Source organism: Mobula hypostoma, chromosome 9, assembly GCF_963921235.1.
Source record: "Mobula hypostoma chromosome 9, sMobHyp1.1, whole genome shotgun sequence".
Taxonomy (NCBI): Eukaryota; Metazoa; Chordata; class Chondrichthyes; order Myliobatiformes; family Myliobatidae; genus Mobula; species Mobula hypostoma.
This window is the reverse complement of record NC_086105.1, coordinates 11133494-11156420: the sequence shown is the minus strand read 5'-3', so window position 1 is coordinate 11156420 and position 22927 is coordinate 11133494. Positions and strand designations below refer to the sequence as shown.

At 41.7% G+C, this 22927-nt stretch overlaps 1 protein-coding gene across 2 annotated transcripts in view; it reads right to left on the bottom strand.

The window, feature by feature from the left end:
- Window positions 1-22927, bottom strand: part of mgat4c (mgat4 family member C) — a 283760-nt gene that overhangs the window by 6953 nt on the left and 253880 nt on the right. Inside the window, exons 4-5 of one of the 2 annotated variants that reach the window (XM_063059604.1) lie at window positions 19909-20045; window positions 17635-17789 (exon numbers count right to left, since the gene is read on the bottom strand). The exons of the other annotated variant lie outside the window; for it this stretch is intronic. Of the exons in view, the coding sequence (XP_062915674.1) occupies window positions 17635-17789; window positions 19909-19990 (237 nt within the window). The 5' untranslated portion in view covers window positions 19991-20045. The remainder of the gene's footprint in view (window positions 1-17634; window positions 17790-19908; window positions 20046-22927) is intronic. 2 annotated transcript variants of the gene reach the window in all.

Sequence of the window (22927 nt, the reverse complement as noted above, 5' to 3'; positions counted from 1 at the left end):
AGCTTCATTGATTTCCACGCTAACACCGACTAGGTTTGTTAGTATATCAAAAGCCTGTGACCGTCTCAGTTTGCGTCTGCCGTAATCAATAACATCCTTCCTCCTGTGCAGCCAGTAACCCTCTTTCATGATTCTGCCAACTGTTTCCTTCAGCACCTCAAAATGTCCACTGAGGGGTACCTTGTGGGCCAGGTTAAAAATCTCATCCCCATAACCCTTTTGCACCACCTCCCTTTCCTCATCTGCAGGTACGGTACTTGGTCTCCCTTTCTTCTGTAGCACTTCCTCCTCCACACAATAACCTACTGGTTCCCTTTTTAATTCTGCGTCAGAGAGAGCTGTCTCTGCCAAAAGCATCAGCCCCTCGTCTCACTCCTGCGCCTGCACAAATTCCTTCCTGGCTAATGCTAAGTCTGTCTCAGCTCCCTCACTACCTCTTGTTTCACTACACTCCTTCTTTCCACTTTCTACCTCCCCCGGTACAAGGCTGGTAGTAACGTCTCAGCTAAATTTACTTCGGCAGTCCCGGGATGAACCTGTGAGTCCATGGGCGGGGCCTCAATGCTGGCAGGCTGACCTGTCAAGCTCACTGTCGAGAACACAATTCCCCCGGTGAGGTCATTACTGAGCAAGACTTCCACGCCTTTCATCGGTAATTCGGGCCTCACCCCGATCGTGACTAGTCCAGAGACCAAGTTGCTTTGTAGGTGTATCTGGTGCAAAGGGACAGCCTTTGTCCCTTCCCCAATACCTTTGACCTTGACCTCCCCAGTCTGGGTCTCTAAGCTAAACTCTAATACACTCTTCAATATCAACGACTGACACGCTCCCGTGTCTCTCCAGATCCGCACTGGAACTGGGTTTAACCCCTCCTTCACCGACACCAATCCAGCCGAGATAAACCTCTCGCGCACTTCCTGAACTTTGGCAGACCTTTCCTCTCCTAGTGGTTCGTTTACCAGCTCGATACAGCCAGTCAAAATCGCCGTTTCTCCTTTTCCCGTCTCCTTCTTTGGGGCAAAGCACCTGGATGCAAAGTGTCCGTCTTTCCCACAATTATAACAGACGACCCCAGGAGACTTCCTACCAGACTGCTCCCGGTCTACCTTATCCTTTTCACTAGTCCCCGGCTTACTTTCTGATTTTTCTGCTGGACTCTCCCCACCGTCCTGACTACCCTTCTGGTAGCCTTTACTCGGGGCAAACTTCATTTTATGCGTCAATGCGTACTCATCCGCTAACTTAGCAGTTGCAGCTAACATGGCTGCCTCTTTCTCATCTAGGTAGGGTCTCATACCTTCAGGGACACAACCTTTAAACTGCTCAATCAGGATCAGCTGTAGCAGTCTGTCATAATCCCCATCCACCCCCTTCGAGGCACACCAACGCTCACAATATGTCTGCATCTCACGGGCAAACTCTGAATACGTGTGGTCCCACTGCTTCCTCGCATTCCGGAACTTCTGCCAGTATGCCTCCGGGACCAACTCATAAAACCTGAGGATGGCCTCTTTCACCACCTCATACCTCTGGGCATCTTCCGCGGACAAAGCTGAGTAAGCTTGTTGGGCTTTCCCTTTCAGTACACTCTGAAGCAGAACAGCCCACTTATCCCTCGGCCAGTCCTGACTTGTAGCAACTTTTATGAAATGGAGAAAGTACCGATCCACGTCGGTATCGTCAAATGGGGGAACCAGCCTAACCTCCTGGGTCGCCTGGAACCCTCCACCTTGGTTCGGCACGGGCCCCTGCTCTTCCCTTATCTTTAACTTCTCCAGCTCAAATTCCCTTTCCCTCTGCCTCTCTTCTCACTCCAACTGTTTATCCCTCTCTTCTTGCTCCAACTGCCTCTCTCTCTCTTGCCGTTCTAACTGTCTCTCTCTCTCCTGCCTTTCTAACTGTTTCTCTTTCTCCTGCCTTTCTAACTGCTTCTCTTCATGTTCTAGCTGCCGTACCCGGAACTCGTGCTCGAGTCTCAGTTTTTCAAGCTGCACCTGTACCGTGTCTCCAGCAGGTTTTTCAATAGACACCACCTCCAGCTCCCCTTGGGGAAACACACCTTTAGATACATAGTGCTCTACGATAGCTCTGTGTATCTCCTCTCTCCTCATTGTCGACTTCACCTTAACAAGATTCAACTGTTTGGCCACAGCTACCAATTCCAATTTCCTGGCATCCTCTAATGCCTCCAAGGTCGGCGCCTTTAGAAATTCCTCAATCTCCATTTCTGCTGTTTGCCTTTTCTTTCTTTCAGGAATTTTAACCCAATCAATTTACTCCGTCCCAAATTTAGCATTCAAAATCGCGGACGAGAACCCCACTTATGCTACGTACCCCGTAACTGGGTTGTCAAACCAGCAGAAATGGATCACTCAGTTGGAGTCTGGATTACTGGAATTAAGACAGTTTTATTAAAGAAATAAGCAACACAGTACTCTAATCAAAAGGATAATAAATACAACAGTTCAGCAATGATAAACCCACATGTACACAGAACTAGGATAATAGGATCAATCAAGCTCTATCGTCGTCTAGGGGTAAATGACCAGTTTCAAAGTGACGCAAAGTTCAGTTCAATTGAGTTCAGTTCAGTTCACAGTAATCACTGCCGTGGGAGAGAGAGAGAGAAAGCGAATGAATATTCAAAATGGCTTCCACACAGACCTTCGATATTCCTCGCAGTCAGCTTTCGGGCGAGCCCTTTGTAATGTCTTCTGAGGTCACCGACTGTGACCCCTCCGTTTCAGATACGATCGTTCCTCTGCAGTGAACCTGGCACCCAGGCAAGGGCAGACACACACCAGGTTCCCGCCGATCGTACCTTTCCACCCTGTGCGTCTATGGCTTGGTCCCACGACCAGCCCCCCAAAACTCCCACTGACTTGTGGGAGGCACACCGCTTCCTGGGTCTCGTTACCTCGTGGTGTCGTGTGTGTCCTGCCTTAGCGGACCTGTCCCTTTTTATCCCCCTGCTGGGGTATCGCCTGTCCATCACACTTCAAACAGTTCAGGGTTCAAAAAGGGAGCCGATCTTGACAGCTCTCAGACCGGTGTCTCCTTCCGTTAAACTCTCCCGTCTCTTCATTAACATTTCCAAATGCTGCTCCATTGTCTTCCTTATCTCTCTTTCTCCTGAAGACAGGTGGCAGATCAACTGCTGATCCCACTGGTGCCAGCACAGGACAGTTAACATCTTAGTCTATGTGTACTTGTTGTAACCCTCTTTCGTCACACTTTAAACTTATTTGCATACATCTGGGTTAAAGAGCTAGTCTAAATTTCATCATCATCATTACTATTTGAATACCAATAAAACACATCTGGGTTATTTATACAGCATCTTCATAGAAGGAATTAATACCATAAAACATAGGAGCCCAACAAGTCTTCTTTGCCATTCAATCAGAGCGGATTTATTTTCCTTTTCAATCTTATTCTCCTGTCTTTTCCCTATAACCTTTGACGCCCTTACTAATCAAGAAGCTATCAACTTCTGCATTGAATATGCCCAGTGACTTGGCCGCCATAGCCAGCTATGGAAATAAATTCCAGAAATTCACCATCCTCTGCATGAAGAAATTCGTCCTCATTTCTGTTCTAAAGGGACGTCCTGCTATTGAGGCTATGCTCTCTGGTCCTAAACTCTCCCACTATTGGAAACATTCTCTACACATTCAATCTATCTAAGCTTTTCAATATGTTTTCCTCAATAGACCCTGACTTAAATGTGAAACCAGATGCAAGAACATTAACTTACTACCTCAGAAATGGCTTGGCAAGCCACTTACTTCAAGGGCACCAAAGAATTGATAATAAATGCTGATTTCATCAGTGGTATCTATATGCTATGTGACTGTAATTTATGGATCTATTTCTTTAAGCACAATGACTCCCCTTAGCACTAATTATTGACTGATAACTTATGTATGAACATTGATTCGTTGCTCTCTCTGCAAAGCGGATATACACACTTACTTCTCCTCCAAGTGTGTGCCTTTATTTATTTGGAATGTAGTTGTCCAGACCCAACAAATTGTCAATGACTATGAACCTGAATGTCAGTGAATATCATCAGGATTCGGAGGAAGGAAGAGAGACAGCAAGGGGAAAAAGTGAACCAGTACAAAGGAGGCGGTCACATTTGCTAGAAAAGGGCGCGTAAATTACAGTGCTCAGTACACAGTGAGAGACACACAACTAGCAAAGCTGAAGTAAAAATAACGTGACAATGGCCTTAATTGGGAAAGTTGATTAATCTGATAGTGCTAACAAGGACTGGGAATCGTATATCAAGAGGGTTGAACTGTACGGTAATGTTAACGATGTAGATGAAGTAAAGAAAGTCTCTATGCTTGTTGGCTTAATGGGTGCTAGAATGTACAGTCTGTTACACAAGTTAATAACTCCTGAAAAGCCAGCAAGCAAGACATTCGACAAAGTTGCTGCAATTTTGTAAAATCACTTGAACCCAAAACTGCTAGTAATAGCTATGAGATTTAGATTTCACAAAAGGAACCAGTCAAAGTCTGAACACATTTCTGAATACGTTGTAAAACTGTACAAAATATCCCAGAACTGCGACTTTAGAGATTAGCAGACAGGCTTATATGTAGCATGCATATTCAAAGCATTCAAAAGAGGCTACTGGCAGAAAGAGACCTAACCCTAGAGCGGGCATTGATCATTATAATATCGTCAGAGGATCAGCAAAGGATATGGCAAAACTACAGAAAAGGAGTTTAGAATATGAAACACTGAAAATGTCCCTGAACGGTGCAAAAAGCCAGAATTGTTATCAGTGCATCAAATCCTCCAAAGATACAAATGACTGTTGGTTTAAAGAAAGAGTTTGCAGAAATTGTCACAGACAAGGCCACATAGAAAGAGAGTGCAAGTCAGGCAAAGCACAACCAAAGAGAAAAAAACACACAGTGAGAAGTTTTAAACACAAAACTAAACAAATTCATAAAGTGACTGAATGTGAAACTGAATCAGACAACATAGGGTCTAACAAAGGTAAGATGTCATGCCTGGAACTGCATAGCATTACTGAAGTAAATCACAAAATCTTATGAATCACAATAGATGTGTCTGGTGTAAAACTAAAAGTGGAGCTGAATACAGGCTCAGCTTTGGCTATAGTTTCAGAGGCTGCTCACAACAGTGTTTTCTAAGCTACCTTTAGAAAAGATCTTGATGATGCTCAAGACGTACACAGGCAAAAAAGTGTATCCCAAAGGAAAACTGAAAATGAATGTTATGTACAGAACACAGCAGTTAGAGATTTATGTGTTGAAAAGTGGAGAGCCAACATATTTTGAACATGAATGTTTTTAAAAAAATCCAACTAGACTGGCACTCAATCAAAGCTGTCAATGTGACGTCAACAGGCAACTGCAGCCCAAATGTTAGCACTAACCACAGGCTGTCACAGCTGCTTAATGCTAATGAGAAGGTGTTTAAGAAGAGTATTAGTAAACTCAAAGGCATGAGGGCCAGAGTTGAACTGGATGAAGCAGAAACACCAAGATTCCATAAAGTGCATCCAGTGCCTGGCATACTACATCCTAAAGTGGACACTGAACTTCAGAGATTGAAGGCATCGGTAATCCTTCCCAGGGTTGAGTAGAGCGATTGGGCCACTCCCATTGTCCCAGTGATCAAGAAAGGGAAGGCTGGAACTGTTCACATATGCGAGGACTTCAAAGTCAGCATCAACCTGGTGCTGCATACTGTGCAGTATCCCCTGCCATGAATAGAAGAGATTTCTACATCTTTGGCAAGGGGAGCAGTTTTCAAAGATTAACTAGCCACAAGCCGATCTGCAAATGGAGATTGAGGAGTCAAGCAGGAAATTCCTCAATATCAACACTCACAAGGGACGGTTCCTGGATAATCGTCTCACCTTTGGCATCGCATCAGCTTCAGTAATTTGGCAAACAGCAATGGACCAAGTGCTCCAAGATATCTTAGGAACACAATGTTACCTTGATGACATTATCATGATTGGCAAGAATGATGAAGAGCACCTCCAGAACCTTGGTAAAATGTTTACCAGGCTGAGTGAGTATGACCTGCGTGCAAAGAGTGAGGAATGTGAGTTTTTCGAAAAGAAATCTCATATTGTGGCCATGTCCTTGACAAGTATGGTTTACATAAATTACAAGAGAAGATTGAAGCAGTGCTACAGGCACACAAACCAGAAAATATGTCACAACTCAGGTCATACTTGGGCCTTGTAAACTACTACCACTGGTTTCTCCCAAATATTGTTACAATGCTGCACCCATTGAACGCATTGTACGGACAGGATCAAAGTGGAAGTGGTCAAAAAGATGAGAAAGAGCATTCAAGGAAACAAAGAGACTAATAACATCAGATGAACTGCTCACCCATTATGGCCCATCCCTGCCTATTAGACTGGCATGTGATACATTCCCTTATGGAATTGGTGCCGTATTGTCTCACATTATGAAAGATGGATCTAAACACACACTGTCAAAGAGGTATAACGTGCAGCAGCTTTAAGAAGACAATATTTACAGAGACCAATGTCCACATAGTCGGGAATTAGTTCTGCAAAATCATACCAAGGCATTTGGTCAAGTTTTGTACAAGTTTGTGAATTGACTTACTGTGGATAATCGCAAACAGGAATTCTGCAGATGCTGGAAATTCAAGTAACACACATAAAAGTTGCTGGTGAACGCAGCGGGCCAGGCAGCATCTCTAGGAAGAGGTGCAGTCGACGTTTCAGGCCGAGACCCTTCGTCAGGACTAACTGAAGGAAGAGTGAGTGACCTGTACAAAAAGGACGGGTTACACTTGAATCCTAGGGGGACCAATATCCTGGCAGGGAGATTAGCGGGGGCTACTGAGGCGACTTTAAACTAGAATGGTTGGGGGGTGGGAATCAAATTAAAGAGGCTAGGCGTGAGGAGGTTAGTTCACAACAGGGGGATGGGAACCAGTGCAGAGAGACAGAGGGGTGTAAAGTGAGGGTAGAAGCAAAAAGTACTAAGGAGAAAAGTAAAAGTGACAGGCCGACAAATCCAGGGCAAGCATTAAAAAGGGCCACTTTTCAACATAATTGTATAAGGGCTAAGCGAGTTGTAAAAGAGTGCCTGAAGGCTTTGTGTGTCAATGCAAGGAGCATTCGTAATAAGGTGGATGAATTGAAAGTGCAGATTGTTATTAATGATTATGATATAGTTGGGATCACAGAGACATGGCTCCAGGGTGACCAAGGATGGGAGCTCAACGTTCAGGGATATTCAATATTCAGGAGGGATAGACATGAAGGAAGGGGAGGTGGGGTGGCATTGCTGGTTAAAGAAGAGATTAACGCAATAGAAAGGAAGGACATAAGCCGGGAAGATGTGGAATCGATATGGGTAGAGCTGCGTAACACTAAGGGGCAGAAGACGCTGGTGGGAGTTGTGTACAGGCCACCTGACAGTAGTAGTGAGGTCGGAGATGGTATTAAACAGGAAATTAGAAATGTGTGCAATAAAGGAACAGCAGTTATAATGGGTGACTTCAATCTACATGTAGATTGGGTGAACCAAATTGGTAAAGGTGCTGAGGAAGAGGATTTCTTGGAATGTATGTGGGATGGTTTTTTGAACCAACATGTCAAGGAACCAACTAGAGAGCAGGCTATTCTGGACTGGGTTTTGAGCAATGAGGAAGGGTTAATTAGCAATCTTGTCGTGAGAGGCCGCTTGGGTAAGAGTGACCATAATATGGTGGAATTCTTCATTAAGATGGAGAGTGACATAGTTAATTCAGAAACCAAGGTTCTGAACTTAAAGAGGGGTAACTTTGAAGGTATGAGACGTGAATTAGCTAAGATAGACTGGCAAATGACACTTAAAGGATTGGCGGTGGATATGCAATGGCAAGCATTTAAAGGTTGCATGGATGAACTACAACAATTGTTCATCCCAGTTTGGCAAAAGAATAAATCAAGGAAGGTAGTGCACCCGTGGCTGACAAGAGAAATTAGGGATAGTATCAATTCCAAAGAAGTAGCATACAAGTTAGCCAGAGAAAGTGGCTCACCTGAGGACTGGGAGAAATTCAGAGTTCAGCAGAGGAGGACAAAGGGCTTAATTAGGAAGGGGAAAAAAGATTATGAGAGAAAACTGGCGGGGAACATAAAAACGGACTGTAAAAGCTTTTATAGATATGTAAAAAGGAAAAGACTGGTAAAGACAAATGTAGGTCCCCTACAGACAGAAACAGGTGAATTGATTATGGGGAGCAAGGACATGGCAGACCAATTGAATAATTACTTTGGTTCTGTCTTCACTAAGGAGGACATAAATAATCTTCCAGAAATAGTAGGGGACAGAGGGTCCAGTGAGATGGAGGAACTGAGCGAAATACATGTTAGTAGGGAAGTGGTGTTAGGTAAATTGAAGGAATTGAAGGCAGATAAATCCCCAGGGCCAGATGGTCTGCATCCTAGAGTGCTTAAGGAAGTAGCCCAAGAAATAGTGGATGCATTAGTGATAATTTTTCAAAACTCGTTAGATTCTGGACTAGTTCCTGAGGATTGGAGGGTGGCTAATGTAACCCCACTTTTTAAAAAAGGAGGGAGAGAGGAACCGGGGAATTATAGACCGGATAGCCTAACGTCGGTGGTGGGGAAACTGCTGGAGTCAGTTATCAAAGATGTGATAACAGCACATTTCGAAAGCGGTGAAATCATCGGACAAAGTCAGCATGGATTTGTGAAAGGAAAATCATGTCTGACGAATCTCATAGAATTTTTTGAAGATGTAACTAGTAGAGTGGATAGGGGAGAACCAGTGGATGTGGTATATTTGGATTTTCAAAAGGCTTTTGACAAGGTCCCACACAGGAGATTAGTGTGCAAATTTAAAGCACACGGTATTGGGGGTAAGGTATTGATGTGGATGGAGAATTGGTTAGCAGACAGGAAGCAAAGAGTGGGAATACACGGGACCTTTTCAGAATGGCAGGCGGTGACTAGTGGGGTACCGCAAGGCTCGGTGCTGGGACCCCAGTTGTTTACAATATATATTAATGACTTGGATGAGGGAATTAAATGCAGCATCTCCAAGTTTGCGGATGACACGAAGCTGGGTGGCAGTGTTAGCTGTGAGGAGGATGCTAAGAGGATGCAGAGTGACTTGGATAGGTTGGGTGAGTGGGCAAATTCATGGCAGATGCAATTTAATGTGGATAAATGTGAAGTTATCCACTTTGGTGGCAAAAATAGGAAAACAGATTATTATCTGAATGGTGGCCGATTAGGAAAAGGGGAGGTGCAACGAGACCTGAGTGTCATTATACACCAGTCATTGAAAGTGGGCATGCAGGTACAGCAGGCGGTGAAAAAGGCAAATGGTATGCTGGCATTTATAGCGAGAGGATTCGAGTACAGGAGCAGGGAGGTACTACTGCAGTTGTACAAGGCCTTGGTGAGACCACACCTGGAGTATTGTGTGCAGTTTTGGTCCCCTAATCTGAGGAAAGACATCCTTGCCATCGAAGGAGAACAAAGAAGGTTCACCAGATTGATTCCTGGGATGGCAGGACTTTCATATGAAGAAAGACTGGATGAACTGGGCTTGTACTCTTTGGAATTTAGAAGATTGAGGGGGGGATCTGATTGAAACGTATAAAATCCTAAAGGGATTGGACAGGCTAGATGCAGGAAGATTGTTCCCGATGTTGGGGAAGTCCAGAACAAGGGGCCACAGTTTGAGAATAAAGGGGAAGCCTTTTAGGACCGAGATTAGGAAAAACCTCTTCACACAGAGAGTGGTGAATCTGTGGAATTCTCTGCCACAGGAAACAGTTGAGGCCAGTTCATTGGCTATATTTAAGAGGGAGTTAGATATGGCCCTTGTGGCTACGGGGGTCAGGGGGTATGGAGGGGAGGCTGGGGCGGGGTTCTGAGTTGGATGATCAGCCATGATCATAATAAATGGCGGTGCAGGCTCGAAGGGCCGAATGGCCTACTCTTGCACCTATTTTCTATGTTTCTATGTTTACTTTGTTTAAGAATTGTGATGTTGGAGAATCGTCATGAAAGGAGTTAAACTGTGTATCTATAATTTTTGAATTTAAATTTAAACTTGTAGCCTGGGACTGAAACTGAAGTTAACTATAATACTTGAGAATAGGAATTATATTTGGTTTTCTAACTAACCAGGGATAAGTAAAAAGGAAAGTTTAGTCTGTAAACTTTTAAATAGAGAATAACACTAGATCTAATAAAGTAACAAAGTTATTCTAATGAATATCACTGATTCTAACTAAACAGGAATTTGGCTTTTGTTGATATCTAAGATTTGGAACATAAACAGAATGTTTGAATTTTGAATTGTTCTTGGTCATGTAAATATTTTGTACATATTGTTCTTCTTCTTATAAACTAAACCTTATTTTCAGAAGTGTGTGGTTTCTATTCACTGCCTCCTTCAGATACTTGGATTCTTCTGATGGCCAATTAGCACCAAGTGTAATTTGATTTTCTCTAAAGGATGTGACGACTAGTCACACACGATAAGAACGATGCCACACAGGTGCTATAGATGGATCTAAATGCAGACTGTGTGTGCTTCAAGATCGCTGTCGCGCACAGAATGCAACTATGCACAGATTGACCGAGAGGCCCTTAGTGACAGATTTTCAGCCCCTTGTGTCCATTTCCAATCCCAGGAATGAAATTCCAGTGATGTCTGCTACCTAGTTTCAACGTTAGGCACTTTTCCTAGGAGCTCACTCTCATGACATTGTGTTCAAGGGTGCCAAGCAACACAGCAACTCTGACAGCTTACCACATCTACCATTGTTGACAACTGAAGAAGAAAAGTCATCATTCTGTGACCCAGCAGAGGTGTTCCACATTGGTGGACCAGCTGCCAGTAACAAATTCTGAAATACAAAGAGAAGCAAGGAATGACCTGACATTGTCAAAAGTCCATGACATCACCATGCATGGGGGCCGCTTGTGGTAAACCTACGTTTCCAGAGTTCTCAGTGAGGTGAGACAACAGTCTGTATCTCAAAGAACCCTGAAGTGTGGATCTCGTGTTGTGGTTCACTCTGAACTGCACACCAGAGTGTTAGAAAATCTGCATGAAGAATACCAGCAAACAGTCAAAATGACGAGTCTCACCCAGAGTTACGTGTGATGGCCAGGAATAGATAGATGGATTGAAGACTTGACCAAAAGTTGTTTGCAATGCCACGAAGTTCAAAATGCACCCCCACAGACACTGTTACACTGATAGGAGTGGCTGTCTTCACCATGGCAAACAGTGCATATAAACTTGGCTGAGCCATTCATGGACTCCATGTTTCTGATTGCCGTGGATGCTTATTCGAAGTGGCCTTAAGTCATACTAATAAAGCCAACCACATCAGAAAAGGCTGTTTTCTCTCTGAGGAGTATTTTCTCCAGAAGTGGCATACCAGAACAAACTGTAAGTGACAACGGACCACGATACATATCAGAAGAGTTCAGACTATTCATGAAGAAAAATGGCATCATACATTTCAAGTCAGCTCCTCACCACTCAGCAATGAATGGGTTAGCTGAAAGGTTTATCCAAACCTTCAAGAAATCCATTAAAGCTATGGACGAGGAGGACATTTCTCTACAGCACAAAATGGAAAACTTCCTTTTTGTGTATTGGAACTCTTTTCATGCAGCGACAAATCAAACACCTGCAATGCTGTTCAGGAACAGGGATCTGAGATTTTGCATAGACCTCCTGAAATCAGATTTATGGAGGGAAGTACAGAATAAACAGTTCAGCCAGTTGCTGAGTAAATCTGCAAGGAGCTTTGAGGTTGGACAGGAGGTCCTAGCATATCATTACGGAGAAGACAAGTGGACACCTGGTAGTATAGCTACAAGAACTGGACCGCTGATGTTGGAGATCATAAATAGCGTTATGATGTGGACCAGATTCTTACCTCTCAGTGATGATCATATAACCAACATGCAACAGAGAAAGCTGTGTTTGACAAGGCAACAGCCAGACCTGATACCACTCCACAGGTCTAAAGGCACTATCCAGAATGTAACAGAGCACCATCCAAAAGACTGAATCTTTTGTATAGTGAAGTTAGTTATGAACTATTGTGAAAGCATGTTTATTTGAATTTGGTCCGTTAAAGAGAAATTGAATGTTTTGTTACATATACAGTTTTATGTTACATTAGACTAAAGGAGTGGAAGTGTAATGCAAGGATCTATTTCTTTTAGTGCATTTGCTTCCTTAAGCACTAATTATTGACTGATTACTTACCCATGAGCATTGATTTGTTGCTCGCTCTGCAAAATTAATACACACACTTACTTTGCTCCAAGTGTGTGCCTTTATTTATTTGATATGTATTTGTACAGACACAACAGTGACCATATGGAGCATCCAGGACTCTAACATTTGCTACACAGAGCAGAGAGAGGTTCAGCAACCTCACATCTGTTTAGTGTAACATTGCTGTATTTCTCTCTTGGAACCTAGCTATCAGACAGACTATTCTAAGACTCTTCAAGTACTCAGTCATTATTCTTTTTTCATAATTATGATCTCTACCAGTAAGGGTGGGGGTGGAGTGAGCCAGTCATGGATAACTAAGGAATAAGGGAAGGCATCAAACTAAAAGCTTGTGCGTACAAAGTTGCCAAGAGTAGTGGGAAACTGGAAGATGGGGAAAACATAAAGAGCATAAAGAAAGGGAAGATAGATTATGAAAATAAACTAGCACAAAATATAAAAACAGATGGTAAATGTTTTTATAATTATCTAAAGTGGAAAAGGCTGGCTGAAATGAATGTAGGTCCCTTGAAGGACAAGAAGGGAGAATTGATCTTGGTTAATGAGGAAGTGGCCAAGGCTTTGAATGACTATCTTGTGTCGGTCTGCACAGAGAATGACACATCTAACATGCCAAAGTGAGATTATATGGATGTGATGGGAGGTGAGGACCTTGATACAATAGCTATCACTTAAGAGGTAAACCTGAGCAAACTTGTGGGTCCTAATGACAGACAAGTCCCCTGGTACTGGTGGAATGCATCCCAGGGTACCGAAAGGAAAGGCAGAAGTTATGGTAGAGGCTTTGGTGATAATTTACCAAAATTTTCTGGACTCTGGGCAGGTCCTGGTGGATTGGAAGAAGGTGAATGAAGCACTACTATTCAAAAAAGGATGCAGGCAAAAGGCAGGTAACTATAGGCCAGTTAGTTTAACATCTGTGTTGGGGAAATTCTTGAAACTATCATTAAAGAAGGAATAGCAAGGCATCTGGAAAAAAAATAGATCCATCAGGCAGATGTAGCATAGTTTCATCAAAGGCAGGTCCTGTTTGACAGACTTGCTGGAGTTCCTTGAGGATATAATGAGCGCAGTGGATAGAGGGGACAGATGGACATTATTTACTTGGATTTCTAGAAGGTGTTTGATAAGGTGCCACATAAAAAAACATTCATAAGATAAGAGTGCATAGAGTTGGGGGTGATGTATTGGCATGGATAGAAAATTGGTTAACCAATAGAAAGCAGAGAGTTGGGATACATGGGTATTTCTCTGGTTGGCAGTTAGTGGAGAGCAGTGTGCCACGGGGTCGGTGCAGGGCCCCCAACTGTTCATAGTATACATTATCAATCCGGACCAAGTGTAGTGTATCTAAATTTGCTGATGACACTAAAATGAGTGGAAAAGCAAATTGTGCAGGGGGTACAGAGAGTCTGCAGAGGGATATAGATAGGTTAAGTGAGCGGGAAAGGGTCTGGCAAATGGAATACAATGTCGGTAAATGCAATGTCATCCTCTTTGGAAGGAAAAATGGAAGATCATATTATTTAAATATAAAATATTGCAGCATGCTGTGCAGACAGACTTTGGAGTGCTCGTGTATGAGTCACAAAAGGTTAGTTTGCAGGTGCAGCAGGCAATCAGAAAGGCAAATGGAATGTTGGATTTCATTGCTAGGGGGATTGAATCTAAGGGTAGGGAGGTTATGCCACAACTGTACAGGGTACTGGTGAGGCCACACCTAGAGTAGTGCATGCAGTTCTCTTCTTCTTACTTGAGGAAGGATAGACTGGCTTTGGAGGTGGTGCAGAGGAGGTTCACCAGGTTGATTCCAGAGATAAGGAGGTTAGACTATGAGGAGAGTTTGAGTTGCCCCGGACTGTTGTCACTGGAATTCAGAAGGATGAGAAGAGATCTTATAGAAACGTACAAAGTTATGGAACCGATAGATACGAAGGAGGCAGGAAAGTTGCTTCCATTGGCAGGTGAAACTAGAACAAGGGGATATAGCCTGAAGATTCAGGCAGAGTTAATTCAGGATGGAGATGAGAAGGAACTGCTTTTCCAAGAGCATGGTGAATCTGTAGAATTCTCTGCCCAATGAAGCAGTGCAGGGAAATTAAGGGTTAAGGCGGAAAGGCAAGTAGGTGGAGATGAGTCTTACTGAATGGAGGAGCAGGCTTGATGGGCTAGATAGACTACTCCTGCTCCTATTTCTTATGTTCTTATGTACAAGGGAACATCAGATTCAAGGCAGTTCAAAGCAAGAAAAACAAGCTGTTTCATGGAAATTAGACAAAGTGCATCAACCTATATTTTTAGCAATCAGAGCTATTCTGCACAGAAGCAGACACTTTGTTCCAACTCATCCACGCTGACCGAATTGTCTAAATGAGTTAATCCCATATCCCTACAAACCAGGGCTTTCCAACTTTTTTTTATGCCATGGAGCCTTCCCATTAACTGAGGGGTCCGTAAACCCCAGGTTGGGAGTGCCTGCTCTAACCCTTTGATCTCTTTTCCTGTAAAACTTTTGTACCCATGTAATTGTCCAAATGCCTTTCAAATGTGATAATTGTACCTGCTCCTAACACTTCCTCTGACAGTTCATCCCATATACTCACTGCCATCTTAGTTGAATAGATCCATTAGCAGTTTAGCAGGGTTGATGACTTTGAAGTGCTGCTCTCGTTGGAAGGAGCCCGGGGAACACACAATGCCTAACTGCTGTCTTGATACTATGAAGTCTCACAATATTGGACAGCACCGTCTGCCAACATTGTCAGTAGAAGATGTGAAGGATCCACAGTGAGAGTCTGGGGTTAATGGAGTGGCAATTTGACAGAAGAGGATTGTGGGAACCTAAAGGCACTGAGGGTAACACAGAAGCAGTTAGTGTTGCACCTTATAGTGCCGTAAGATCAGGGTTCGATTCCCACTGCTCTTTCTAAGGAGTTTGTACGTTTTCCCCATGACCACACGGGTTTCCTCATAGTGCTCCAGGTTCCTTTCACACTCCAAAAAAAGACATAAGAGTTAAGGTGAGTAAGTTGTGGACATGCTAGGGTGAAACACCAGGCTCTTGAACCAAAGGGGATAAATTCAGTCAACTTCACTTACCCATCATTGAAATGTTCCCACAACTTTTATGGACTCACCTTCAAGGATTCTTCATCTTATGTTCTCAATATTTATTGAGTATTTATTTATTACTGGACAAAAAAGAATTTTGCTAGCTAAACACTTTTGGGTGCATCTTACAGATTTTGGTCTGTTGATCATGAAAATCACCATGAAATTTTACTATCACATACTATTTTTTTAAAAATTGTCTATATTTGTTACTTCAGTTCATAATTCAAGTCAGAATAACTGATGCCAAGATTAAGAAAGGTCCACAAATCAAACAGGACATCAAAGACAGGAAATTCAAAGAATTTCTAGTGGGACCGGAGAAAATTGCATGGAAGGCATCCAAAGATGTTGTTGAAAATTTTCCGGGCAACTACAGAGCACCAAACTACGTGCAGCTGGTTGACAATATACTTCAAGCACACAAAACCATCAAGTGCAACATGTTACTGAAGGTTCACTTTCTGTATTCCCATTTAGACTTCATCCCTGCAAATCTTGGTGCTGTCAGTGACAAGCATGGTGAAAGGTTTCACCAGGAGATTGTGACCATGAGGATACGGTATCAGGGCGACTGGAATCCATCAATGCTGGCTAATTATTGTTGGACACTTAAGTGAGAAGCCTCAGACACTGAGTACAAATGAAAATCATCAACAAAAGATTTTTAGCTTAGTTGAACTATTGCAAACTGTCAACTCCATTATGTAATTAAATGCATCATATTCAATAAAAGTTAATTTCCTTTTTCCCCAAATTCCCATGTGACACAAGTAATCTGAAACTATATTTATGTTCAGCTTCGTGTGGTGTGTCATAAGCAAAAAAAACCCAAGTAAACAGCAATTTTGAAAATAAAATCATCCAGTATTATTATTATTATATCCTTCTTGTTGTATTTACAGTTTGTTGTATTTTACACACTGGTTGAATGCCCAGTTTGCTGTGCTCTTTTATTGATTCTATTATGGTTATTATTCTGTTATGAGTATGCCCACAAGAAAATGAATCTCAGGGGTGTATATGATGACATACGTGTATTTTGATAAGCAATGTGCTTGCACTTGAACTTGCACTTGACATTGGTGCTGGCAGCATGGAAGCTGGATATTTGCGGGTTGCAGCCAGCACATATTCAGATTCCATTGGTCATTGATACAAGCCACACATTTCACTGTGCAGGTATGTGACAAATAAAGCTAATATTTAGTCTTTTTCAGCCTTGCTCATGACATGAATGTTAAGGTTCCTCCAATCAGGGAACTGGTTGGAATATGCATATAGTCTAACCATTTAAATGGAAATGCTGTATTCCCAGGTGAAATAGCTCACCTGGGTAAGCAATCTACCTGCAATGGTTTAATTAAAGTGAAGATACGAGAACATGGATTCATCTTGTTTTCTAAAAACTTGAGAGATGACTTTATATTTATGTCACAAACACGGATTCGGCAGCACAGCAGATAAGGCAATTGCGCTCGTGGATGTGCACGTTAGCTAATTGTTATTTCATTGTGATAGTTTTAACTCCACTCTTTCCATCGTAGTGCTTGTCAAGACTTGGACCGAGCACAGCAACGCTTCACTGCTTGCTTCCATTTGGCCTTGTCTGAGAAATTGGACTGTCGAGTCAAATGACTCTGAAGGCTAGTAGTATTCATTTATATTTAGTTATTTCCTTCAGCTGCAGTGTAGGCTTCATTTTCCATTTGAGAATTTTTGTTTAATGGCCCTGTTTGGCCTAGCGTTTATTGTTCTCTTTTCTCTCTAACTCTGTTTGCATTAAAGTCTGTGAACTATCGACCGGCTTCACTGTCTCTCACTCTGGACTTGGACCATATCCGAACCCGGTGACTATTTATTGTCTTAGTCAAACAGTGTATATTTAAAGAGAAATATTTATGCTTTAGAACTGCTTCAGTGGTTCACAATGGTTCAATTTAATATGAGAGAATGTATACAGTATACAACCTGAAACCCTTACTCTTCACAGACATCAAGAAACTCCAAAGAATGAATGATAGTAATATCAGAACTCCAAAGCCCCCTCCCCCTCCCACGCACAAGCAACAGCACGAAGCATTGACATTATAGTTATAGCTTTTATGTGATTAGATAGCTCACTTACTTCAAAATATATCACCAAACATAACCATGATTGGATTTCAACATTATTGTCATTCACATTTCTTACCATGACATATCGGTCCTCTTCCAGAAACAGATTGAGACAAAGGAGACAAATTGCAAGGCAAGCTAACAGTGGAACAGTTGAACGCTTCCGGAAACATCTCATTTTCTCTGCACATTTCCAATAGAGTCTCATGATAAATCTGACCTCAAATTTCCCTTGAAAGTTGGAAGAAAAATGTTTATCAACAACAAAAGTAGAGAAAAAAAGTGAACAGCATAGGCTTGGATATACAAATTGTACAAATACACACAAGATGCTTGTGCGCATACACACAGACAGAGAATCATATAAATGTATAAATAAACACAGTCAAACGTAGACACATACAAGTATACACCTATGCACACACTTGTCCCCTTTATGTCCCCTTTATTAACAAGTATATTGCATTATTTCTTTAAACATTGCTTAATTTTTAGTTTTCTGTGAGAGTAATTTTTTCAGCATGTAAGAGAACTTAAAACCTGGACTAATGCTGTGAGCAAGAACTCAAACTGTAACATTTCAGTAACTTATTCAACTCCTTCCACACACTGAAAACAGCACAATGTCACTTGACTTGCAGTCAACAATAAATCAGGCCATTTTTCCTATTTTTGTATTTTTTTCTGTTTGTGTAGAACTTTAATGAACTACAAGGAGTTTAAACCATTTCTCAAGGTTCCCCCTACCTTCTTTGCTATTGAATCCTTGTATCTTTCTTCTCTTGATACCTCCCAAATACTCTGGAGTCTAAGACTAGAGTTTTAATATATGAAGTAAGAAGTTTGAAAGCATCCTGAGGAATTATTTCTCTCTCAGAGGGTAGTTACAATCTAGAACATATTACTTGAAATGGGTAAGAGGCTTTTCATCATCACCATCATTATGTGCAGTGTCGTATGATGCAGGCGATCACAGTCAATGACCATGATTGTTTTTGGCATATTCTTCTACAGAAGTGGTTTGCCATTATCTTCTTTTGGGCAGTGGTTTTACAAGACAGATGTCTCCAGCCATTATCAATTCTCTTCAGAGATTGTCTGCCTGGTGTCAGTGGTCACAAAACCAGGACTTGTGATATGCACCAGCTGCTCGTACGACCGTCCACCACCTGCTCCCATGGCTTCACATGACTCTGATCAGGGGGCTAAGCAGGTGCTACACCTTGCCCGAGGGTGCCCAGCAGGCTAGATGAGGGAAGGAGTGCCTTACACCTCCTTTGATGGAGCGGTATCTGCACCACGCCACCCATAGGGACTTTTACATTCATAATATCATAAAGGTAGAAGTAGGCCACAAACCAAGAACTGGTAAATGGGATTCGTTTTAATGGCTGGCATGTAGAAGGGCCTGTTTTGGGGGTATTAGGCTCTGAAACTATGGCCTCAGTCTACAGTACCCTGACAATGTGTTCACTGCTTTCTCCCTCTCTGACAATGAGAGAGACAGTTTAATTATGTTTGACACTGCTCAGAACCTGAGGCTTATTGACTGCAAACATACACAGAAACTGCAGGAAAAGCTCTGCAACTGTAGAGAAAGGAAGAAACCTTAATATTTGAAAAACAAAGTCTGATCATCAGGGAAAAAAGCTTCTGGCCAGAACTATTAACTTTATTTCACCATCTAGATATATGGCCTGACTTGCTGAATATTTTACTTTATACTTTATTGTTGTCAAACAATTGATACTAGAATGTACAATCATCACAGCGATATTTGATTCTGCGCTTCGCGCTCCCTAGAGTATAAACCAGTATTTCCAACTAGCTTGGCTTTAACTTTAGATTTGCAGCTTCCGCTGTATTTCGGTTTTGTGTCTTTGACTGAGTCGGGTCACCAGAACTCCATTCAGTATCAATGGAGATATTACAGCTTCACTGAATGTCTGACTGGCATTTGGTCGCAGAAATAGCACTGTGCATCCTGGTACCCAGTACCGAGGAAGGCATCAAAATACTCCTGTCTCCCCAACAAAGCAACCTCAGCTCAGGAATAAGAAACAGAAGGTCTCAGCAACCCAAGCTATCTGTGGAGACAAAATACGGTCTAAATTCTATATTTTATTATATGGCTATTAATATTATAATAGAGATGAAGTACTTCTGCAGCTGCCAGTTACGGTGCGTTTTACCTGACAATTTGATTTATCCCACTGAACATTCTTATCTTGGAATGGGTGCTTATCTCACTGAAATTGCCGAAGAGCAGGCAGAGTTTTGAGGGTAATTCAATACCAAAGAAAAGGCAGAAATTAGATAGCTGTGTGCTTTACATTCTCCGGCTACTTACCTATCGATAAGTATTTGCTGACCATTTTAATCTGCTCCATTGAGAAAGGATCAAAGCCAGCAGAATGTTTACTTTGTAACATCGGGTCCTGATGGTCTTGGTCGGACTCAGCTGCAGTTTTAAAGAGGATGCCAGACCTGACAAGTGATGAAGAGGGTCAAAAACATAACAAGTCCTAAACAGTAAGAGTAAAAAAACTTTTCCTGCTATTCACTTGGGTCTTGGTGGAGTGAGTTTTAGGTCTCTCTGTCTCAATCACATCTTGGTCATGAGAACATTCTCCTCTCCGTCACTCATCTGGTTTCTGTTAGAGATAACAAAGATAGGGAAGGGGTTTAACTGCAGGCAAGTGGTGCAGTGGTAACCTTTGTTAATAGATGATCCTCGTGGTGGTGAGAATTTTATTTGTTTCTTTTTCTTTCATTGGATGAAGGCTCGCATGCATTACTCATTCTGAATTATTCTTAATCCAACTCAGTGTAGTGGCTCACTGCCACATCTTCACAGTTCCAGTGACCTGATCATAATCCTGACCTCTGATACTGTCAGTAGTGAGTCTGTACATTCGTCCTGTGACCACATGAGTTTTCCCTGGTCCTTCAGTTCCTTCGTACATTCCAAATTTGCGCAGGTTGTTTTGTCTATCGGCCACCACAATTACACCTGAGTGTAGGTGAGAGGTGTAGTGAGGTGGCATGGTAGTGAAGCAATTAATGTAATACTTACAGTGGCATCTGTAAGATCGGGGTTCAATTCCCACTGCCGCCTGTAAGGAATTTGGATGTTCTCCCCATGACTGCTTGGGTTTCCCCAGATGCTCCAGTTTCCTCCCACAGTCCAAAGATGTATTGTTATGTTTGATAACTTCAAAACATCAAGTTAATTCAAATAAAGGTGGGAGTCAGAAATATGGGTGTACACTTCGTTTTTATTTCATTCGAGGCGCGCACATATCACTTGGTAGCATGAGGATGTATGCAATTAGCATATTTATGCATAAAACCTGTTCTTAATTATTTAAATGAACAGGAATGCTTAATTAACCAATATATATACAAGATTACTAAAATATTATTGAAATATTGAATACACAATATATATGAGAGGGTTATTGAGTTGTGGGAATGCTGTGTTGGCTGTGGAAACATGCCGACACTTATGGCCTGCCTCCAGCACATCTTTGACATAAGCGATAAATTTCACTCTGTTTCAATGTTTCGATATACGTGTGACAAACAAAGCTAATCTTTAATCTTTAAGTTTAGAATCTGTGGGGGAGTGGATAGCAATGCGTGGAGATAAAATAGGTCACGGTATATTTAGCATACAAGTGGATGCACTTTAGTCAATATGGATTTGTTACGCTGAAAGCCCGTGTAAATACTGTATCGCTCTTTACTCTATGAAAAACTTGCTAGGCAATTATAAAGTGAGATTAAAAGTGAATGCCAGTGGTGTGAGTCTGAAGTCATGCAGATCAGCAGATTTTTTTCCCTAAAAGGTACTAGTTAACCCAATGTATTTTTACAACAAACCCAGTAGTTATTAAGGCCACAATTCATGATATTTAATTCCAGATATATTTAATTAGCTTAGTAATTAATTAAGACTGTCCAAGATTTAAAATAATTTTTGATTCAATATGTCTAGCTCTGGTTTCCAGCCCAGTAACATAGCCACTATGCTATCAGAACCTACAAAGCTCACATCAGATTGTAAAAGATCTCATCTACCTTTGGATATTTTTGGGGGGATAGAGTGGATTCAGTACAGAGGACTAGAGGTGGTCCCTGGGACTGATGACTACAAAGCACAAGTTTGCTCATTTTGTACTTTATGCCTGTCAGGCTGCCTGACAGTTCTAAGGCAGTGGAAGGCATCAACAAAATTATTAGTAAGGGAGATTTGGATGCCATCAGAATCCATGTAGAACCTAAGTTTCACATTGATTGCTTGTCAGTCTTATAGCTTTTACATTGATTCTATTCTATTTCTTTGTTCTACTGTGAATGTTTTCAAGTGACTGTGAATGGTGACATATACTTTGATAATAAATTTATCTTGATCTTTGAGGAGGTGTTTTCAGATATGATGTTGAGGGGAATTGGACGAGGTTTGAGGACTCTAATGATAATAGGAAAAGAAACGCTAGGTATTGATTTTGGGGATATGGGAAATGGTCATTAACAGAAACAAATACTCATCAAAAACAAAATTTTGAATCAATTATTTTCAGATTTCCATGCTTATGCCAGAAATGTTTTATTTAACTTTTATCTGGGTGAGTTGAACACTTACAACATAAAACATAATCCTTGTTCATTTGGATAACAATCAGTTTCAAAATTATACAAAACATACTTTTTTCCAAAAAAAAAGTTTGTTTATTTAAATCTAAATTATATTTGATATTTTCCAGAGATCTCTTGAGGGGTGATGCTTCTAGCACCAGTTATAGTTTTGTCCACAAGATGGCAACTATGATCACATATAGATTCAAGAGAAGCCCGGCTCTCTGTAGCTTCAGAGAAAATCTTCACTACCGCATACACAAACACTTGCATGCCAATATTTGAATATAAAAACTAGCAGTTCGATTTCAAACACTGTACTGAGTTAGCTGACCTCAGCCAGGGTGGCTTTATGGCCTTAATATTGAAGAATGGTCTTAAAAACCTGGGCGAGGAAGGAAAAAGAAAACAAAATCAGCCAGGTTTTCTACTCTTAACTTTGAAGAGTAGAACTGTTCTGTAGCCCCAGCTGGAAATGTGATGTACAGATGCGTGGTTGTCAGGTGAAGATAGGATCGACCTTATATATCGAAAGAGCTTCAACACTTAAATCGCCCACTGCCACTCACCTGGCTTTACAGTAAAATAATGACCTGTTCTCAGAGGGATAGCTGGATAATTAAACCCAAGGAACCACAGCTTTGACATAGACTTGGAAAGAAATAACTTTAAGAGGAAATTGAAAAGTTGAGAATTGATTTAGTTTTAAATCTACAACCATATGTAAC